Here is a 21,096-nt window from a genome sequence, read left to right on the forward strand (position 1 = left end):
TAGATGGTTTCTCTTCTCTATCTACACTTACTCCCTCGGTGACTTCAATGCTGCAGTTCAAAAATATCAATATGCAGACACCCTTCCCATTTATATCTCCAGCCCCTACCTTCCCACCATTCCTGCTTCTAAACCCAGCCTCAAATTCCTAGCTGCCTACCCCACATCTGCATAAGGGGCACAAGGAAGTGCAGGGCACAACAGACCTAGCTCCACGTCCCCCTCTGATGACGAACTTCTGTCACTCTCTCCCTGGTCATCACCCAACAAGGCCTTCCCAGGTCATCCTAAATAGCAATATCCACAGACACCCAACATTCAAGGCCCCTCATTTATTTTTATCCATAGCACTGCCATCACCTGCTATACTTTGTAGATAGATAAACAGATGATAGTAGAAGATAGATAAAAAGATACAAAGCAACATTTATAGAACATTGTTTTGGTGCTTTACAGGATTACAAATGTAATCCTCCTAGCAACCCATGAAGTAGGTACTACAATTATCATCTTTTTATAGATGAGTCAAATGAGGCACAGGACAAGGTCATGCAGCTAAGTGTGGCACACAACATTTCATATCTATGTATATATGGATGTATACATATCACCTACATATTTTCCTGTCTCCCATTAGCATGTAAATGCCACAAAAGCAAGAACTTCGTCGTGTTCAATATCTTAACCCCAGCACCTAAAACAGGGGGCTGCAATGTAGTAGGGGATTAATAAAACTTTACTGAATAATGGGAATGCATATCTCTTTCAAACAAAATAAAATTTGATGCTGATTAAAGAGAAAAACTTCCATTGGTTTCCAGCATAATAATAATTCTTTTAAAAAGGAGTATTTCAGAACAGTTAGAAAAAAATTCTGGATTTCTGCGTGCAGTTACAGAAAACTTTATGCAATACAAAGAGAAAGGAAACAAGAAAATTGAACATTTTAAATTCTAAGTCATGTTGCCCAGAAACAATTCTGCCACGTTCATCATTTTATGCAGTATCAGCATTAAGAAAAGGGCAATCAGATTGGTAAATTCATAAGTCATCCCTGTGCTTCTACCTTAAAAAAAATTAAATAGAGAGAAAGCAACAATAAAGCCTTAAACTGGGGCCATAACAATGGGAATGGAATGAAAGGAAACACTTGAGAAATAACTAAGGGTGATATTAGCAGAGGCTGTGGATTCATTTAATTTGATGACATAGACTGGCTTCCAGGTTTCTACCTTGAATGACCTGGTAGAGGGTAGTGCCACCAATATGTCAAGTTCAAGGGGGACATGTCAATAACATTTAACCTGTGGAATATCTAAGTGAAGATATTGAGATGGCTGTTAGATATGTAGGTCTACCGTACATGATAGAGGTCACAGCACATTGACTTGAGAGTCATCAGAACATGGAGAAGATGCTCAAAACCATGAGATCTCCCAGAGAGTGAGGGGGCGGGGCAAAGATTAGAAGGTCAAAGGCAGAAAGCTGGGGAACACCAAGTGTAGTGCCTAGTACTGTGTATTTTGCATTGTATGTGTTCAATAAATACTTATGAATAAGAAAATGGTAGTACCAATGACCTGCCAAGATTTAGAAAAAAATTCCTGAAATTCTGGCCGAGAAACAGTGATTATATAAGCACAAAGATCGCTCTTGCACTCCCTCTTTCAAGCTCGTTTTTGCATGGCTGGCTACTTTTCCTATATCATAGTAGAGCTCAAAAATCCATGTGGCTTCATATATGTATACATACGGCTGATTCACTTTGTTCTACAGCAGAAACTAACACAACATTGTAAAGCAATTATACTCCAGTAATAATAAAAAAAAATTCATGCAGCTCATTTGTACAAAAAGTAACCACTACATGCGTAGTCAATCAATAAAACAAGTAGACATTGAGCACCATTGATTTGCAAAGGCCAAGGTTCAGGGTAAAATGTGTGTATGAAATACTGTCCCTCTTCTCAGAGAGTGTAAAACACAGTTTGGAAAGAAGGAGACAAATCCACTAAGACTTAAGTAACAATTCCTAATAGCCTATGTGCTAGAGGAACAGCAGGTAGTTAAGAGCTCCAAAGATTCAGAGGAAGAGTCGTACCCAGATTGGAAGTTCAGAGAAGGTCTCATAGAGGAGATGGGGCTGATCTGGACTAAGAGACCAGGAGTGAGGCCGAGAAAGCCCTTCAGGTGCTTTCAGCTCTGAGCAAACTCAGGGAGATTCTGAAGTTCAAGGTTCCTATAGGAAGCAGTCTGGAAAACAACAGACCATAGAAGGGTGGAAAGGCAGAGGACAGGGGGATCAAGGTTGCCCTCAAATGCAAGTATGATTTAGCTCAGTAACATACACACACACACACACACACATACACACATACACACCCACACACACAGTCCATCACTCGATGGAGCATCTTCTTTTGTTTTCCCTCATTTTTGATCTATTTTGCACCTCCTTTCAGTGAAACTCAAAATCTAAAACGAGGCTTCCATTGCCTGCCTAAAAATATCAGTCCCATCCAGTTTTCTCTAGGAGTCACAGAGTTCTTGGAGTGAAGGATTTGGGGCTTGGACATTTGAGGGGGTGGTCAGCCCTGGAAAGGGAGGGGAAGATTTAGTGAGACCTCAATTTTCACAGAAAGAAGATCCTAGAGATACTTAATTTCTTAGAGATTCTCATTACCACATTAGATAAGTCACTTTGGACAGAAATAGAATGTGGCTTTGATAAATTACTTATCTCTAATTACTCATCTCTAATGAGATTTGATTCTAAGTAATCTCAAACTCCAGCCCAAGTCCTGGTCATTTCAAGACCCCTTTGGTATAATAAAAGGACAATTCAACTGAAGGATTCAGTGGGCCACTAAAGTTCCCTGTAAACAATAAGGACCCATAACAACTTCATCTTTCACCAGAAGTCTGGGATCTCCCCAGCGGACTGTGTACCGCAAGCACAGGAGGGACAGCACCCCAGCTCCGCATCTTCACAGCCTCTGGAGAGCCATCCTCATCTTCCCAGTCAGCAGTTGACTTCCCCCACGCATCCTCCCTCTACCATTGACTGCACATCTGGACTCACCTGAATGAAGATATATTCATCCTGGACGACCAGGGAACTGATGTCAATGGAGCGGGCAAAAGGCCCACTCCGAGTGGTCTCAGCACATTCCTGGATCCTGCAGGTGAGGTAGTGAGCATCTGAAATGGGATGGCAGAGAGACACTCAGACACAAGGGGCAATGGTCACCAAACCTCTCAGCACACAAAGCCCTATATCCTGGGGATCAGTGATGCAATGTAAAACAACCATGAGACTGCATTTTCTTGTCCACAGAATTTGTAATAATTTTTTTAAAAGAGGACTATCTAGTTCAGGAAAGGGAGTGGGGAAAGAGTTAATCTTATATCCTACCAGCCAAAGAGTAAACTGGTACAGATTTTTTATATTTTATTTTTTATTTTTTTAACATCTTTACTGGAGTATAATTGCTTTACAATGTTGTGTTAGTTTCTGCTATATAACAAAGTGAATTAGCTAAATGTATACATATATCCCTATGTCTCCTCCCTCTTGCGTCTCCCTCCCACCCTCCCTATCCCACTCCTCTAGGTGGTCACAAAGCACTGAGCTGATCTCCCTGTGCTATGCAGCTGCTTCCCACTAGCTATCTATTTTACATTCGGTAGTGTATATATGTCAATGCTACTCTCTTCGTCCCAGCTTACCCTTCCCCCTCCCCGTGTCCTCAAGTCCATTCTCTACGTCTGCGTCTTTATTCCTGGTACAGATTTTTGAAGGAACAAATTTGAAATATCTATCAGAATTTTAAATGTACATATCTTTTTACAAGCAATTCTAATTCAAGGGACGTTTTCTAGAGAAATACTCATATAAAGAGGCAAGGGCAAAAATGTTCATTGTGGCATTATTCATAGCAGTGAAAAACCAGAAACTGGCTAAATGTCCATGAGTTAAAGAACATTTAAATAAACAAACGTACACATATAACAAAGCACCATGTTGTGAATAGAAGAATTAGGTAGATACATATGCATCATGTGCTGATTTCCCCAAGGTGCATTGTTCTGCGATCTTTTAAAAAATTATTTAGCAACATGTATGGCATGAGCCAATTTATGAAAAAAAAACAAAAAACAAAAACAAAGAACAATGTCTTTATAAATACAGGTTTGTGCCATAACTGCATAGGAAAAAAAGTTTTAAAAGACATCTATATAAATTAGCTATGACTACTTTGGGGGAAAGGAATGGACTTAAGGAGAGTAGAAGTGGGGCCTTTGCTTTTTATATTATATACGTCTTTCTTGTGTTTACAGTAAGAATGTACTTACTTATTATAAGTAAAACCTGTATAATTACTTGTAAAATTTTCTAAAGATCTCAGCAGCTGAAGCTTCCTCAACTAACCCCGCAAAATTATGGCAGCAGCTGTAGCTGAATGAGAAATCCTCGAGTCTAAGCATTCTGATCATGACGACAGGGTCACCCGAGGAAGACAATCCATTCAGTTATTTGTTCCCCAAGGAAAAACCACAAGTGAATCTCTATAAAGAAACCTCTGTATACACTTGCTTTAAAAATGTGTATTGTTTATTTAATGGTGTTTAAAAATAATAAATGGGTCAAAGTGAAAAATAGAGGTCATTTTAGGATTAAAAGCAGAGACGTCTTTGTTATCATCTAAAATGACATGCATTACTACATACATCTAATGCGCTTGCCCACTTAAATATGTGCACAGGTGTGAGTACATTTCTGGGGCTACACTGGAAGGGGTGGTAAGCGGCAGAGATAAATAAAGGCAAAAGTTTAAATAAACAAAAATTTATAACAACTGAGTGTAAAACAAGGGTACTTTAAATTTTCCCTAATTATTGATCTTTAATTAATTTATTGATTGATTGATCCAGAAAGTATTTCTTGTGTGCATATAACGTATTGGGTATTATTTAAGCACCAGGAATATGGCAGTGCATAAGACAGAGATTTTCTATTGTGAAAGGCCCTGCTGTCTAGGAAGGGGTTCACTCATATAATTTATAGCTAGCTATTACACACATTTATGAATAAACAAAACACTGATTTAACAAAGAAACATGCTTTGGTAGGAAATGAATTCATTATGTGCTATAGCCCTACTTTTCAAATGTCTGTATCTGGGCAAAGCCAATTTGCTCTGGTGCCCTTCCTCCAGACACGTCAAACACGAATCTCATTCTCTCCATCAGCGGTCTCATCATCTGCCCAGTAGCTCAAGACTCTTCACTTTTCTTTCCTCCACATGCCATGCAATCCAGCTGGTTCCCAGCCTTGAAAATTCTGCCTCTGACGTGCTTCCAGCATCTCTCTTCTCTCCACGACCCCTGCCACTTGCCTGGAAAAGGCCTTCCCATCTGTGTTGCCTGCTGCGTCCATTTCACAACTGGTGCTCAGGTGCAGGATGGCCTGCAAGCTGGGTGGCCCCGAGGCAAGGAGCCAGCGTCACCTCTCAAACCTAACCTCAGCTAATCCCTCTCGGCTTCAAAGTCACCCACAGTTCTCAGTGCCCGGGGACAAAGCCCAAATATTCTTCTGTAAAATAGAAGGCCTTTTACAACTAGCCTAATGAAGTCAAATGTCTCAGGGGCAGGCAAATAATGTATAAGGAAACTGAGCTGGGGTAAGATGATGGATGGCAGCGGGTGCATGGTCTCAGCGTCAGGGATCGCTGAGGAACAGCTGGGACTACAGGAAAATGGCCAACACTTGCCTCTTCACGGGGAGATGCTTCTCAGCATCAGTCATCACTGAGATGCAGGAATAAGATGTTCTGAGTTTCTACATAAAGCTAAATGGCCCAGTTTTTTTAATGTGACATTTCCTAATGTGTAAAAAATTGACAGCTAATTTAAATTTAAAATATGGTGCAGGCCAAACAGTATTAGGCCAAACAAAACAAGCCTACAGTCCACCAGGAGCCATTCATTTTGTATCTCGACTCTGTAATTTGGTCCTTACCTACCTCTCCAGAGAATAGACTGTGCCCTGTCCCCACGTTCCCTGACCTGTTAGCAAGACCACCTTGTTCCCCATTCTGTGAGTACCGCCTGCGGACCCCTCCCTTTTGTCTCTGTCCACAGAGAAAGCCGAGAACGGCCTGGCTTTCCACGTCTGGCTGAGAGGTCAAGGGAAGGCAAGAAGCCCAGGCTGCGCTTCGGAGCACCAGGCATAGTCTTGGTCCCCCCCCACCAGCCTGAGTAATTTGCTCCTAGCATAAAGCACTAAAACCCAGTGAAATGCTGCAGTGAAGACATGTAAAGAAACCACAAGGGTTGACTTGACGACCTGCTTCTTTCTCGCCAAGCGAGTGTCTTGGAAAGCCCCTTGTACTGGTAATCAAAGGTGTGCACAGCAGGACGTCTGCTTATCCCTCCCATGGGCTCATTTCTCCCCTGTCTATTTACTATTTACTCCCATACTTGGACACTTTGAAAAAAGAATCAAGTGTATTCGAGGCCACCCCATACAAAACGAAACCTACCTAAGCTGTGGCCCCTGGTAGGTGAGCTATTGGGCCACTCATCCTCCTTCTTGGCTCCCCTGCTGCTTGCCACTGCCCAGCATGGAACAAAAGGTCCAATTTCACAGGAAAGCAGCACTAAAATGCGTTTGGGAAATCCACTTAAATTTCAGGGGCCTTGCAGTCTATAGCCGGACTCATATATCAGAAGTCTCAATGCTTTTATTTTTCTAAACACAGAGATACCCACTGCCTGGTGAGAACCCCAAGTGGGGGCCTGGGGAGAGGAACATGTCAGGCAGGCCAGGCTACCAGGTGGAAGTGACCGAGGGTGTCACAGGGGACTGGGGGTGTCAAAGGTGAGCAGGAATCGCCACTTCGCTCAAGCCTCCAACTTGCAAAAGGTCTTAAATTTGGACTTTGGACATTATCTCCAAGTGAGGCTGAATACAGTCATAAGGATTCTATGATGAAACTGAAAGCAGATATTTATCATATAACATGAAATCCCCAAATAGGCTTCTAACAACTGTGGTCTTGTTTGTTTGTGTGTGTGTTTGTTTTAATAACACAAGATGCCTGATAAAACGGAAGAAAAGCCGTCCAGATTTCTCAAGCATATTGTGGTGTGTGAGAGAAAGGCTTCTGAAGGTAGAAAGTGCGAAGTTCAAATCCTGAACTTGCTGCTTGCTGATTGCCCCGGGCTAAGCAGCAGTTCCACTTTTCAGCTGTGAGGTACAAACAAAGTAAGTGTTTGCCTCTCCGGTCGTCAGGATTAAATAAGATTATGTATGAAAAAGGTGAGTACATTGTTGAATACATTTTAAAGGATCAATAAATGCTAGTTCTTTTTTATCATGAAGAGAGAAGAAAGGAGATTTAACACTCAGCATCCTTCTTATGTACAATTAACAAGTAATGTTCTGTTTTACTGTGGAGAATCAAAAGATCATGATAGCACAGGTCCTACTAGTAAAGTCACATGCTGGATTGACATCACTGTTTACTTTCTCTAAATGCTATAGGTGTTCAGACAAGAAAAAGCACATCTGAGCTGGAATAATTAAGGAGGACTTGAAGGAGGAGACAGTGCTTGTGTTTAGCATGGATGGAGAAGTGTTCTGTGGGAGAAGGGAATTTCTAAAAAAGGGAGTGAAAACTGCATGTGGACGTTTAGGTAGGGAAAGCCCACTGAAGGGACTATATAATTACACGATAATGGGTGGACATGGATTAATCTTTATTCTAGAACTGCTATTTCCCATCCTTTCCTTCAAAACATCCTCAAACGGAAAACTAGAAAGACCAAACTGAATGAAGATCTCACTAGGATACCCTTATGGGAAAACAAGAGAGGGATTCCCCAAATGGTTAAGAGTCACATCATCCTCATAATTAATGTATTTCTAAATATCAAATGTCTTTCTAAGAGCTGGTGCGGTCACTTACAAAAACTAAAAGTCAAAAGCTTTGTTCCCTGTGAATAGAGAGATCTGCTCCATAACTTTGTCAGTACCAGGCCCTATTTCAACTAGCTGTACTGCTAGCAAGACTTTAGGAAAGGTGGTACCATTGCACCACTGTGTCCAGCCTCATGCCTCCTCATCTTACAGATGGTGGACCAAGGGTCTCATATGGTGAGAAAGGGTGACCTTAGACTTACTGATTAATTTCTTTTGTATTGGGTCAAGGTGTATAGAGAAGCTGCATGCATCAGACACTCCCTGAGGTTCCAGAAAGCAGAGAACATAAGACTGGTTCTTGCCCTCAGAAGAATCCCAGGCCAGTGATAGAGATGGGATATTCACAGGTGAACATGCCTTGGGATCTATGCTGGATCTGAGAACTGAGGAATGTGGAAAGAGCACAAAGCAGATAACCCAACATCCTTAGTCTTATCTTCCTAAGAGGTTGCTTTTCCACCAGCAGTTTTGTAAGGCAAGCTTCTCGTCCATCTATATCAATGAGTTTCACCGTGAAGTCCAGCATTTCTCACTCTGTCAAACCTTTCCAAAAGGATCACCTCCTTAGAAACCTGGATAAAGTCTTAGTCATCTTTGTTTCTCTCCTCGCATTGACTTTATAAAGCTTCAGTAAATGCAAGTTAAGCTGAACTGAATTACATTAAAAGCCGATACATTTGTGCTATATTCTGACCTGTGATTATGTTTTGCCTTTAAGATTATTAAATATTCAAACTATCCTAAACGTCATGCCTCTTGCCATCTCAGAGAAAAAAACTTTCCATGATTCGCTCAACTTCCATCCCTTTGGGTAATATTGTCAAAGTTGAAAAAGTGAATTAAAATTGTGAACAAAAAGCAAATTCAGCTCTTCAGGTCTTAGAGAAATACCCAGGAGCTATTTATTTTAGATAACAACATTAACTCTCAAATGCAAATAAGTGAAATCGAGCAGATTCCAAGAAACTCTGAAATGTTATTTAGCTTCCAAAAGCCTCCTTTTTCCTTGACTGGGGAGTGAGGCTAAACTATTTGTAGGCACAGTGCAAAGCAAAAGATATTGACATTGTTCCAAATGCCTAACACAGCACCTGAGACAAGGTAGGTAATAAAAATCAGCAAAACAAGAAAAGGTAGCTACTATTCCTTCCTATTGTGCTTATGGGTTTAGAGTTTTTGTGAAACTTCTTTTTGCTCACAGGAGCATTCTAGTGTCTTTTCCTTCTAGAAAAGAAGGGGGATCTGGCAGAGATACAGTCATTTAGAAACCACAGCGATCCTGAATACCTTAGGATTCCTGATACTCCCCAGGGTTCTGGGATTCGAATCCAGGCGACTTGACACCAGAACCAGTGATCCTAATCATTATGTATTTGAACCCTGGAAGGAAAATCAGGCTGAGAATCAGACCAGAATCTACATTCTGTTTCAGTCCCTGTCACTGACTATCTACGTGACCTTGGGAAAATTGTTACAGATTTTGGTGCTTTTTGGAGAGTGATACGATTTGAAAATGTCTACTCCATTCCAATCATTTTTTAAAATTCTGAGATCCTTTATCAAAAACAATCCTATATTCTCAATATATCAAGTAGATTTTAGTGTGCCTTGTCTAAATGAACAGAAGGCTTGTAATCCTATTGGTTTAGCTCCCCCTTATCCTCTTCTTGGCCTCTGAGTTCTTAGAATACTGCTGGATCTCTGAGTTACACAGTTTACAACCATTGAACTAGTCAGTAACCCAAAGTTCTTTAAGAGCCATTATTCTATGTGTCTAAGAACCTACAGTTTAGACTTCAGGGCTAATAGTTTTGCCTTGTGTGCCAAGCCCGTTTGATTACTAATGACTGCCTGGAATGCTCTGTTAAGATGTATTGGGCTTTATCTTGGCTTAGTGAGAAAGTGCAGTAATTGATGAAGAGAGTTGATAATAGTACCAGGACAAGGAATGGTAGTATATGTGCTGTGGGTTTTGATTCTAGAAATTTCAAGTCTGATGTCTAAAAACTTTCAGCTCATGTCGAGTTTCACTTATTACAGTGTCCTACAAGGCCCCCATATAGCTTATGCTTGAAAATTTCCAATAAAGAGGAATCAACTACTTAACAAAGCAGTCTGAATCATTTTGGGGTCCTCTTAATTGTTCCTCCTTTGTTCACTGAATTGAAATCTGCCTCATTGTAAATTTTACTCTACAATAAGATCTTTGTTATCCAATTGATGAAAAAAATTATAAAAATACCTCTTATATTTGTGTATTCAAACATGTGAAGCACTAGAAGATTCACAGAAAGTTTAAAAAAAAATTGTCCAGGGTCAAACAGGCTCTAATTGACAGAGTTAATTCTCCAACTTAACTCTTAGGGCACCAAGTTAATACTCTTTCTATTGACACTCAATTGTCTCTTGGATGGAGAAGATGTGTGTGTGTGACTGAGTAACTGAATGAAAGAGAGAGAGAGGGAGGGAGAGAGAACATGAATATGAATATAAATATGAATATTCACAGGGGACACTGAGACATTCAGACAGAGATGATTTCCAGAAGAGAATGGGAGAAAAAGCCATTTGAATCCTGAATCTCATGGCAGAAACAGGTTTCACACTGTTATTAACCAAATTGGTTGGCTTTGGCCTGCTTAAACCATGCCAAGACAAGAGATAATTCAATGGCTTTAGTTTAATCTGGAAGTCTGACTCCCAAAGAGGACGACCAGGACTGGGGAAGAGTGGAGATGCTTACATCAAAACAAGAAAAGGGACCTGTTTATGTTGGGTTTGCTCCAGAGTGTGGGAGCCAGGTTTAGAGACAGGACTGTCAATGCCACACCACGCACTGAAGAGCCACACGCCATGCTGCTGCACCTGCAGCCCCTCAGTCTAGGGCAGTCCTGTGCAATGGAGCTACTAATGACCTTTTAAATTTCCCAGTAGCCATACTTAAAAGGTAAACAGAAAAGTGTACATTTAACATATTTGATTTAACCCAAAATATTATGATTTCATCATGTAACTAATATAAAAACTACTAATGGGCTATTTTCCATCATTTTATTCATAGTGAGCCTTTCAAATCTGGTGTGTATTCCACACATACAGCACACATCAATTTGGACATCACATTTCAAGTGTTCAATAACCACGTGTAACTGAATGGCTACCATATTGGACAGTACAAGTCTAGCATAACTTTCTCACTCTCCTTTTCTACCATCCCCTTGGGAAAATCCAACTCATGCCCCAAGATGAAACTTAACCATGGGCTCTTCAGTGCAGCCTTCAGTCGCTCCTCAGCGATTGGGCTACCCTGCCTTTTGGTTCACACAGATAGCACTTTCTTCATGAGACAAAACAGAGTCCCCATGGCCTTCAGCACATTATATTGCAGTAATAATCCGTGTACTTATCTGCCTCTGCTACTCAATGCTGATTGTGTCCTATTTACCCACACACCCTCCACAGCTTCGTGCAGTGCAGTGCTGATCAAAGTGGGGTCTACTGGCCAGCAGCATCAGCTGGGAGCTTGTCAGAAATACAGAAGGTGTGTTTTAAAAAGCTCTCCAGATGGTTCATTTGTATGTTAATGTTGGAGAAGCTCAGATCTAGTGCAGTGGTTCTCAACCCCACATGTACTTCAAAATCATTAGGACAATTTTATACAGGGCAATGCCCATGACCTTCCCCTGGAGAATCTTCTTTCATTGATCTGTGGTGGGACCAGGTGAGTGTGTATGTATGTGTGTGTATGTGCGTGTGTGTGTGTGTGTGGCAATTTTAATGCTAGGTTTTGAGAACCTCTTGTCTTCCACACATGGAAAGGGCTCTATCACAGTGGAGTGAATTATGAGTGGGTCAATAAATAAAGGTAACACAAATTTCTATATTTCTGCCATACTCTGGGAAGTACATAGAGCAACATTCAATTGTTTTTTCATAGGCGTATCCTGTTTCCATCCCCTGAAGATCTTTACAAAGCTCATACTATTCCTGCTAATATTTATGAAGTTCTCTCATCCATGATTTTAGACATTGGAAAGTTATCTTGATGTGGAGAGCACTTTATAATGAATTATGACTTGTTGATTTTTGTTTTTTAGAAGAGAAAGAAAGACCCATTTGCTCTCTTTATATGGTCTTCTCACCTGCATTCCTGTGACAGCCCAGGTGCTACGGAGCACAGTAATTCCCGACTCCAATACCAAGGCTCCTTGTTCATGCTTACTGAGGGTATAACTGTCCCCGAGCTGTGACTCCAGCACCACATGAGGTAAGGGATCCACACAGCAGTGTTCCTGAATAGCACCTGTATCAAAATCACGCTGGGAGTGTGCTTAACAATATGGAGACTCCCAGGTCCTGTACCAGACCACCTAAACCAAAACCTCTGAGGTGGACCCCAGGAATCTGTAGTGGAACCAACTCACCAGAGGATGATCATGAATGCCACTGGTTGAGCAAAATGGCCATGAGAACTATGATGCAGGAAGATGCAGAGAAATGGAATTTTACTGCTCAAGACCCCTTTGATGATAATTTTCAAAATAGCAGTTAGCAAATCTATAACACAGGGTAAAGGGTCTGAAATGGGCTGATTAAGGAATAGACTCTTGAACATGCCAGAAAAAGTGGAATAATGAAGGAAAGTCTGAGGAAGGAAAAATAATTATCTACGATCCATTATTTCTCCTGATTTAAGACTGAGAGAATTTTGTTACTGTTCTTTTAAACATATGAGTCACAAAACAAAAGGACTCAAAGGATCTAGGTATTACTCACTCCAAATATAGCAAATACTTGTGTTTACTTGTCATCTTTATATTTTCCTTGGTAAATGTTCTGTTCAAACTTTTTCCTATTTTTTTTTTTTTAATGGGGTTGTTTCTTATTCCTATGCTTTAAAGGTTCTTTATGTGTTCTGGCTATAAGTCCTCTGTTAGTTACATGATCTGCAAATAGTTTCTCCCACTGTCTTTATTGTGTCTTCTGAAGAACAAAATTTTTTAATTTTGATGAAGTCCAATTTATGGATTCTTTATTTTATCAGTTTTGCTCTTGGTGTCAATTTAAGGTCATAAAGATTTTCTCCTATAGTTTCTTCCAAAAGTTTTATAATTTTATATTTTACATTTAGAAATGTGATCCATTTTGAGTTAGATTTTGTATAAGTTGTAAATCATAGGTTGAAGTTCGTTTTCCCCATATGGCTGCCCAATTTTTTCTAATGCCATTCATTAAAAATAATCATCCTTCCTCCACCGAATGTTTTGTATCCAACAACCCTGCTCTACTTACATATTTGTTCTTGCAGCTTGTTTTGTAGATTCTTTGTGATATTCTACATAGAGAATCACGTCAACGAGAATAATGACAGTTTTATTTTTTTCCTTTGTAATCTATATGAATTGCATTTCATTTTTCTTCCTTTATTGCATTGACTAGGACTTCCAGCATCATGTTGAAAAGGCGTGTTAAGAGTAAACATCCCATATATACACTAATATGTATAAAATGGACAACTAATAAGAACCTGCTGTATAAAAAAATAAATTAAATAAAATTGAAAAATTCAAAAAAAAAAAAAAGAGTAAACATCCCTGCCTTTTTCCTGCCCTTAGGGGGAAAGCATTCAGTATCTCATCATTAAATATGATGTTAGTTGTGGGTCTTTTATACTTGCTCTTTATCAGAAGTTCTCCTCTATTTGTAGTGTGTTGAGAGTTCTGTGTTCTAGTTTTTATTCTATCACTAGGCTATCTGTGTGAATTTGGGCAAATTCAAGTCCAAGCTACCACATCAGGGGAAAAAAAAAGGAAATAAAATATATGTTGTGCCTTTTTGTGATGATCAAAAAGATAGAGATGTATGTGTATGTGTGAGTGTGTGAGTGTAAGAAAGCATTCACTACATACCAAAGAAGAAAGGAGTCATACATTTCATTAGAGTATGTAAAATAAAACATCCCCGGTTAGTTCAGTCTTGTTACGTGCACTTTCTAAATAAAGGGGGGTTAGAGCCAATTCACTAGGTTGAAAGAAGATACTTTGAAGTATTGAAAAACTCATTTTAAAAAACCTAAAAAATGACACAGAATTAATATATACTATACTTTAACCTAAGTGTGGCACATGACATTTATCCCTGTTATATTTCTGTCTGCTTTTTTCAATTCTTGACAATAGGCCAGTAACTTTTCTATGTGCTTTGCATTTTTATTCTCATAAAATTTCACAACAGTTCTGTACCACAGGCCTTATCCCAATGTAGACCAGAATTCTTGAACTTTCAGAAAGTAAGTTTGAGCTTTATGTAAGAAATTACCTTAAAAAAAAAAAAAGGAGCTGTCCAGCAGTAGAAAAGGATATGTCTTAAGCCTGAGCTCATGAAACCTGAGGACATACTATAAGAGATTCTGGGGGAAGGGATTCCTACACTAGGTAGGAGGTCAGACAGGCATATAAAGTGTCCTCCAACTCTAAAATATTACAACCACCACAGATCACATATACAGCTTAAAAATGTTCGGGCTTCCCTGGTGGCGCAGTGGTTGAGAATCTGCCTGCTAATGCAGGGGACACGGGTTCGAGCCCTGGTCTGGGAAGATCCCACATGCCGCGGAGCAACTGGGCCCGTGAGCCACAACTACTGAGCCTGCGCGTCTGGAGCCTGTGCTCCGCAACAAGAGAGGCCGCGATAGTGAGAGGCCCGCGCACCGCGATGAAGAGTGGCCCCCACTTGCCGCAACTAGAGAAAGCCCTCGCACAGAAACGAAGACCCAACACAGCCAAAAATTAAAAAAAAAAAATGTTGACATGACAAGCAAAGCCAAGGCAGGGGTTGTCCTGAACACTTGTCTGTGGGTCATCTTCTGAGAGTTGCTGTCTGCTCCCCTCCTGCTTTTCCACTATGCTCCTTCAAACCCCTCCATCCCACTCGTCCTCCAATTTCCCATGTTTTTTTTTTTTTTTTCTCAGCACTAAGAGTAATTTCGAATTTAGGCTTCACCATGCTTACGATCAGTGAATTTGAATATGTGGCATTACCTCCCTAGATGTTATATAACTCTTCTGTTAAAAAAAAAAAAATGTAAAAATAGTGTGGGTCATCCCTCATCCCTGGTTGTATCAGAGAAAGAAAGAAAGAAAGAAAGAGAGAGAGAGAAAGAAAGAGAGAGAGAAAGAAAGAAAGGAAGGAAGGAGGGAAGAAAGAAGGAGGGAAGGGAGGAAGGAGGGAAGGGAGGAAGGAAGGAAGGAAGGAAGGAAGGAACTCAGCAGAGTGCCAGGCATATAGTAACAAGTGTCAATTGCCTTCTAACTCTTTTAAAAATAAAAATAAAGCAAATAAAATATATTCCCCAAAGTGCATGTTTCTAGCGTACATCTGAGTTTGGCTTCAAAAGCAGTAGATTTCCCATGGACAAAGCACAAGTGCATCCAATACCTGCATCCAGGTCAAAAAGAATCTCCTTATGTTTGTACATTCAACCCATAACCCTATGAGGTGGGTAGGGCAAGGATGAGTATCCTCAGATAGTAGGAAACCAGAGCACAGAGAGGTTAGGGGGTCTCATGGTCTCATGGCTAGTGGGTGGCAGGACCCAGGACCTCAACTCACAGTCCGGTGCTTTGATCTGCTGCACCCCTAGGTCACTATTATTTCCATAGATTATTTGGCTCTATTTGTGATCTAGAATATTCTAATTATATTTTCATATATTTTTCAGATTTCATATATATCATATATTTTCACATATTTAAGTTGATTTTATCTTTCTTGGACAGGGCAGAGCCCTATAGATACTTAAGTTGGTGCAAAATGATACTTTATCAGTCAAATTCTGTTCAAGATGTAGACAGGTGTATAATGTACAAAGGGGTCACATGTTTGAAATCTTGGATTCCATGGCTGATTTGCGGGGACAACAGAGGTCTTGCTCACCACTGTATCTCCAGGGCTAAGAATCTTGCCTGGCACACAGTAGGCCATCCCTAAATATTTGCTGAATGAATGAACAAACAATTCTGGAAATAGTTTGTCCCGTTACTTTTTTTTGGTAATCTTGACTATATAAAGGTTTATTTTTTTAAAGCTGGCATCATCCTATTCACCATGTGAATGCAAAATACCACGATGAGCTATGGCCATCCCTATTTGAATTACACTGAAGATGCCAGGAAATGACTAACAGGAGCCTCAAAATTGGTCACGTTAACTCCCATCCCCAGAAAATTCATTCCTGAGGGTTTATTTCAATGAAACATCTCCCTTGGGACTGGAGGCCTCTCCCCCACTCTAGGAAATAAGATGCATATGGCAGTAAGGGAGCTCAGGGCTTTTCATCTTCCCAAGCCATTAAAATGCAAATTGGGGGAGGAGGGAGACCTGCAGGCAGATCTCCCGGGGCCCAGCCTGGTGGCCTCAGCACTCACATCCATCAGCTGTCCGCACTTCCATGTGCACCAAGTCCGCCTCCTTATCCAATCCGGCCACCGACCTGTGGAAGGAAAGGAGAGTCAGAAGCTCAGTGACCGTGAGGATGGCAGACAACAAAGTGGGGAACCATTCAGGGTTATTACTCAGAAAGCCACTTTCTCAAGATGGCCTGTCTTACACTGTGGAGACCCACAGAATATGGTGACTTGCAGCCCCTGCAGGGTGGCTCTCTCTAGCAGCTGTCACCTATAATGGTCACAACTCATGTGTCTTGGGGCAGTGTCAGGGAGTAAGTAACTCTCAAAAAAACATAAAGGAGCACAGAGTAATGTACTCCATAGTAAAGTTGGTCTAAACCTCTGTCCTTAACCCTTCCCCACCGCATACCTTCCACCTCCCCAGTCTCGTCACACCTGGTTATTTCCACCACTTCCTTCCCCTCTGCCCTCCCACTTGGGGTGTGCTACTCCCTACCACGTTCTGCCCCTGGGGAAGGTGGTTTAGCCTCCGTCTGGCTATCTGCTTCCAGACACTCCTACCCTCCTGAGTTTGGACCTATCTGCCCTTCCTCACCTCTGCCTTGTGAACAATAAATGTTTGGTGACAAACATTCAAAATCTGGTCTAACAGGGACACAATTCTGGTGATAGGAGTGGGAAACCTTAAAGGTTGATGGCCAATAGTCAGAAAAAGGAAGGCTGAGAATCCTGACAAACTAATTCCTGTGGGCCTCCAACCTCCCACACATAAAGTCCAGTCAGCCACCTCCTGCATGAGATATCCAGGCCAGAGTAAGACCCAGAAAGTCAGCTAAAAAAGGCAACACAGACATTAAAACATTCATGCACTAAAGACATCACATAATCCACCCTCTCCAGCAAGCTTGGACTCACAGTCTTTTTACTTTTAAATTTCATTCTAAGATTGGTTTTCTGGTTTTACAGTCCTCAGTAGGGAAGAGGCAGCAAGTTAGAAAGGAAAAGGAGAATTTAAAACAATGAGAATCAAGGTACCCAGATAGCAAGACAAATTGAAAACTTATGAAAAACAGAACGAAGAACTCAAAACCCAATCTTCCAAATCATAAATCTACTACACTTCTTCTGATCCTGAGGCCATAGCTGTATTATATCACAGTTCAGTATCTGACATCTCTGCTGAGGGGCTGAAGGCAGAGAACGGGAAGCAGGAGGTTAATGATATCAGTTTACTCTAAGAAAATAGGGTTGCAAATGACCTATGTTAGGAAAAATGAAATGATTTTTACTTGTTAATGATTGTTGTCTTGAATGGCTAAATTTCAGTTACTTTAAAAGTTCATTTATGTAAAATACTTCTTTCCCCAAAAAATACTGAATAAAAGAAGTTTTACTCTAATGCTGTATTTCTTCCCAGTGATCACTGATACACTATCTTTTAATTTTTCCTCACCTCATTTGATGCCTAATGTAAGGAGAACAGGTATCATTAGTTATATTTGACTGAATGGGAAACTGTGGCACAGAGAAATGGATATGTATCTAAGATGACACAGGGAGTAGGCCAGAACTAGAGAGACTGACTGACTGACTGAGACTTCTCCATCGAGAGCAGTTCCCAGCCTTCTTGGCTCTTCTCCCATCTGCTTGCAATGTCCTTTAGATGCAACTCTCTCCCTGCCCCTTTCCTTCTCCAGCTACCTCTCCCCTTTCCTTCAATGCTCAGTTGGTCTCATCCATCCAGCAGCCCATCCATCCCTCATCTCACTGAAGAACCTTTATCTGCTTCCATAGCATCCTAACCTTGGTGGTTCTCAAACTTAGCTGCTCACGAGAGCCACTGGGGGAGCTGTGAAACATCTAGATGCCTGGGCCCCTCCCCAAACCAATGAAATCAAAACCTTTGGGATAAGCTCAAGGCATCCGTATTTTTTTTTTTTACTTTAAATTTTATTTATTTATTTTTTTGGCTGCATTGGGTCTTTGTTGCTGTGTGCGGGCTTTCTCTAGTTGCGGTGAGTGGGAGCTACTCTTTGTTGCGGTGCACAGGCTTCTCACTGCAGTGGCTTCTCTTGTTGCGGAGCACGGGCTCTAGGCGTGCAGGCTTCAGGAGTTGTGGCTCACGGGCTGTGGAGTGCAGGCTCAGTAGTTGTGGCGCACGGGCTTAGTTGCTCCATGGCATGTGAGATCTTCCCAGACCAGGGCTCAAACCTGTGTCCCCTGCAATGGCAGGCGGGTTCTTAACCACTGCGCCACCAGGGATGCCCTGGCATCCGTATTTTTGAAAGCTCCCAGGTGATTTCCATGCACAGCCAAGTCTTAGAACCACTGCTTTGCATGACTCAATCAGGTGGCATGTAATTGCACTTCTGTGAATTCTGTACTTGGATATAAACTTTAAAGAAGTAGGATTCTGTCTATTTATCTTTGAATCCTTGGCACCTAAGTGCCTAGTATATCTTAGGTGCTACTGATGTATTTACTGAATTAATGAACAACCCAATCTGCCCGTGACAATGACAAAATTCCAACGTGAAACTCACTTGAGGTCAGACACACAGAAGGGACTATATGGACACCTCTGTTCCACAGCCTCCCTGTTTCTTTATAAGCAAGTTGGTATTCTTAGAACTAGATTCTTCTATCCTCCCCCAAGGTCAATGGCAGGGTAGGATGGTCAGAATTGGAACCATAATGACAGTCTAACTACGGGCATCAAGCACTACGTTCTTTAACAAAAGAAAAGTCCTTGCCTCTTAGGAGCTTGAAACAAGGCAAACAACACCAATAAAACAAACACAGAAACTTCTCCTTTATCCAGGATTGCTCACTCCTTTCCACCTATCTAAATCTTATACACCTTTTAAGGTTAAAACCAAGAATCAAGTCCTTCTGGAAGTCTTCCTTGATTACTCTAGCTCTCCCCCCTTTGAACTTCTAGAGAATTCGGAATCAAGATTAAACATCCTCCAGCACTTGTATTGTTATTAAGTTGTGTGTTTGTTTCTCTGGAGTTGGTCATGGCTCCCGAGAGTGGACACCTGTTGTCATGGTTGGCTTAGTACCACTACAACCCTTCCATCCTTTGCAGAACTGTTCTACCCAACTCACGCCATGTGCTTTGTCCAGGGTGGTCAATCCCAGGAGCCCATCCCTCTGAACCCCAAGGATGGTGCATGATCCAGCGTGATCATGAGACATCTTGGCTGTGGTGGTCAGAACATGCCAGGACAGTTTAGAGGACTTCCTCAGGATTTCTCTAACTGAGCTGGCAGGAAAAAACTGCCTTTCCTCTCTGATCATCAGGTCAGAACTCTTGGGAGAAATGTTCCCAGCCTGATAGGAAGAATAGGTCTAAAGGAGCAATGTAGATATACATAGAAAAAGAAAAGAGAGTTGACACTGGGACAGGTAGTTTAACAGAGAGACGGGGCTACAAAGGGTGATAGGAAGATAGTGGGCAAGACAGAGATGAGATAGACACACAGGAAAGAGAGAGACAGACAGACAGAGATTCAGAAAGAAACGGAGAGGGTAGACCAAAATGGCAACATAGGAGACTCCTGAGCTCCCTTCCTCCCATGGATACACCAAATGTACACATGGAGCGATTCCCTCTGAAAGAGATCCAGAAACTAGTTGAGTAACTTCTACACATCAGATGAATGAGAAAATACCCACACAGAAAAGGCTAAGGGTAGGAAAGGGTAGAAAAGGCTGAGACACACTCTCACCGTAAACCCCACCCCTGGCACACGACCACACAATTGGAAGTGAACCATCAACTCTCATATTCTCCCTGAGGAGCAAAGGGTTTGGAGCCCACATCTAGCATCCCAAATTTTAAGACTTGCAACAGAGGGACAGCCCCCAAAACACCTGACTCTAAAAGCCAGTGGGGCTTGTGTCCCCAAGAGATAGCAAACAAAGAAGCAATTCTTAATGGGTGCAGAAGCACTGATGCAGCTGTTGCCCCAGGGCTCAGTGCAGAGGGAGCAGGCAAAATCACCCATCTCCCCGTCTTTCCCTGAAAGTGTTATCTGAATACTATAACAGCTGCTGCCTGAGGGCCCGTCTTCTAATTTAGCAGGCTTCTAGGGACTGCATGTGAATCTCCCCAGAGACAGAGGAAGCCAACAAATATCCCTCCCACCTTCTGCCTCCGGTCCTCCCCAAGTTGCCAGTATCTCCCTGGAAGGAGCTCATACATGACTGCACCCCAGCTTTTAGGGCCGCCACCTATGAGATGGGTCCCCAGATTTCCTGGCTTTGACAGCCAGTGGAGCTTCCATTCATGAGTCCCATGGAACTGTAACAAACAAAGAAGCAGTTCTTAACAGTCTATCTCCCTGAGGTTCAGCACAGAAGGAGCAGACAAACAAATGCCCAGCTCCCAGTCTTTCCCTGATAAAGGTTTTTATGTGGATACTTTAAAAGCTGCCACCTGAGGCTTCTAATTTAGCAGGCACCTCGGGGCTGTGATCCTCCTCAAAGACTGAGGAAGGTTGCAGACACTCCTCCTATCTTCTCCTTCCACGCCACTCCAATAATAAAACCAAGTCACCAGTGTCTCCCTGAAAGGAGGTTGTATACATATCTGGCACCCCAGCTCTTGTGACAATTTCATGAAGGATGAGCCCCTGAAACACCTGGCTCTAATAACCAATGGGCCTTACATTCATGAGGCACAAGGACTGCAAC

General features: G+C 41.6%; 1 protein-coding gene across 1 annotated transcript in view; it reads right to left on the bottom strand.

Moving 5' to 3' along the window:
* SORCS3 (sortilin related VPS10 domain containing receptor 3) overlaps window positions 1-21,096 on the bottom strand; it is a 596,683-nt gene that overhangs the window by 142,419 nt on the left and 433,168 nt on the right. The window contains exons 6-7 of the mRNA XM_061193540.1: window positions 16,414-16,478; window positions 3,083-3,201 (exon numbers count right to left, since the gene is read on the bottom strand). Of these exons, the coding sequence (XP_061049523.1) occupies window positions 3,083-3,201; window positions 16,414-16,478 (184 nt within the window). The remainder of the gene's footprint in view (window positions 1-3,082; window positions 3,202-16,413; window positions 16,479-21,096) is intronic.

The sequence above is a fragment of the Eubalaena glacialis genome, chromosome 1, assembly GCF_028564815.1.
Source record: "Eubalaena glacialis isolate mEubGla1 chromosome 1, mEubGla1.1.hap2.+ XY, whole genome shotgun sequence".
Taxonomy (NCBI): Eukaryota; Metazoa; Chordata; class Mammalia; order Artiodactyla; family Balaenidae; genus Eubalaena; species Eubalaena glacialis.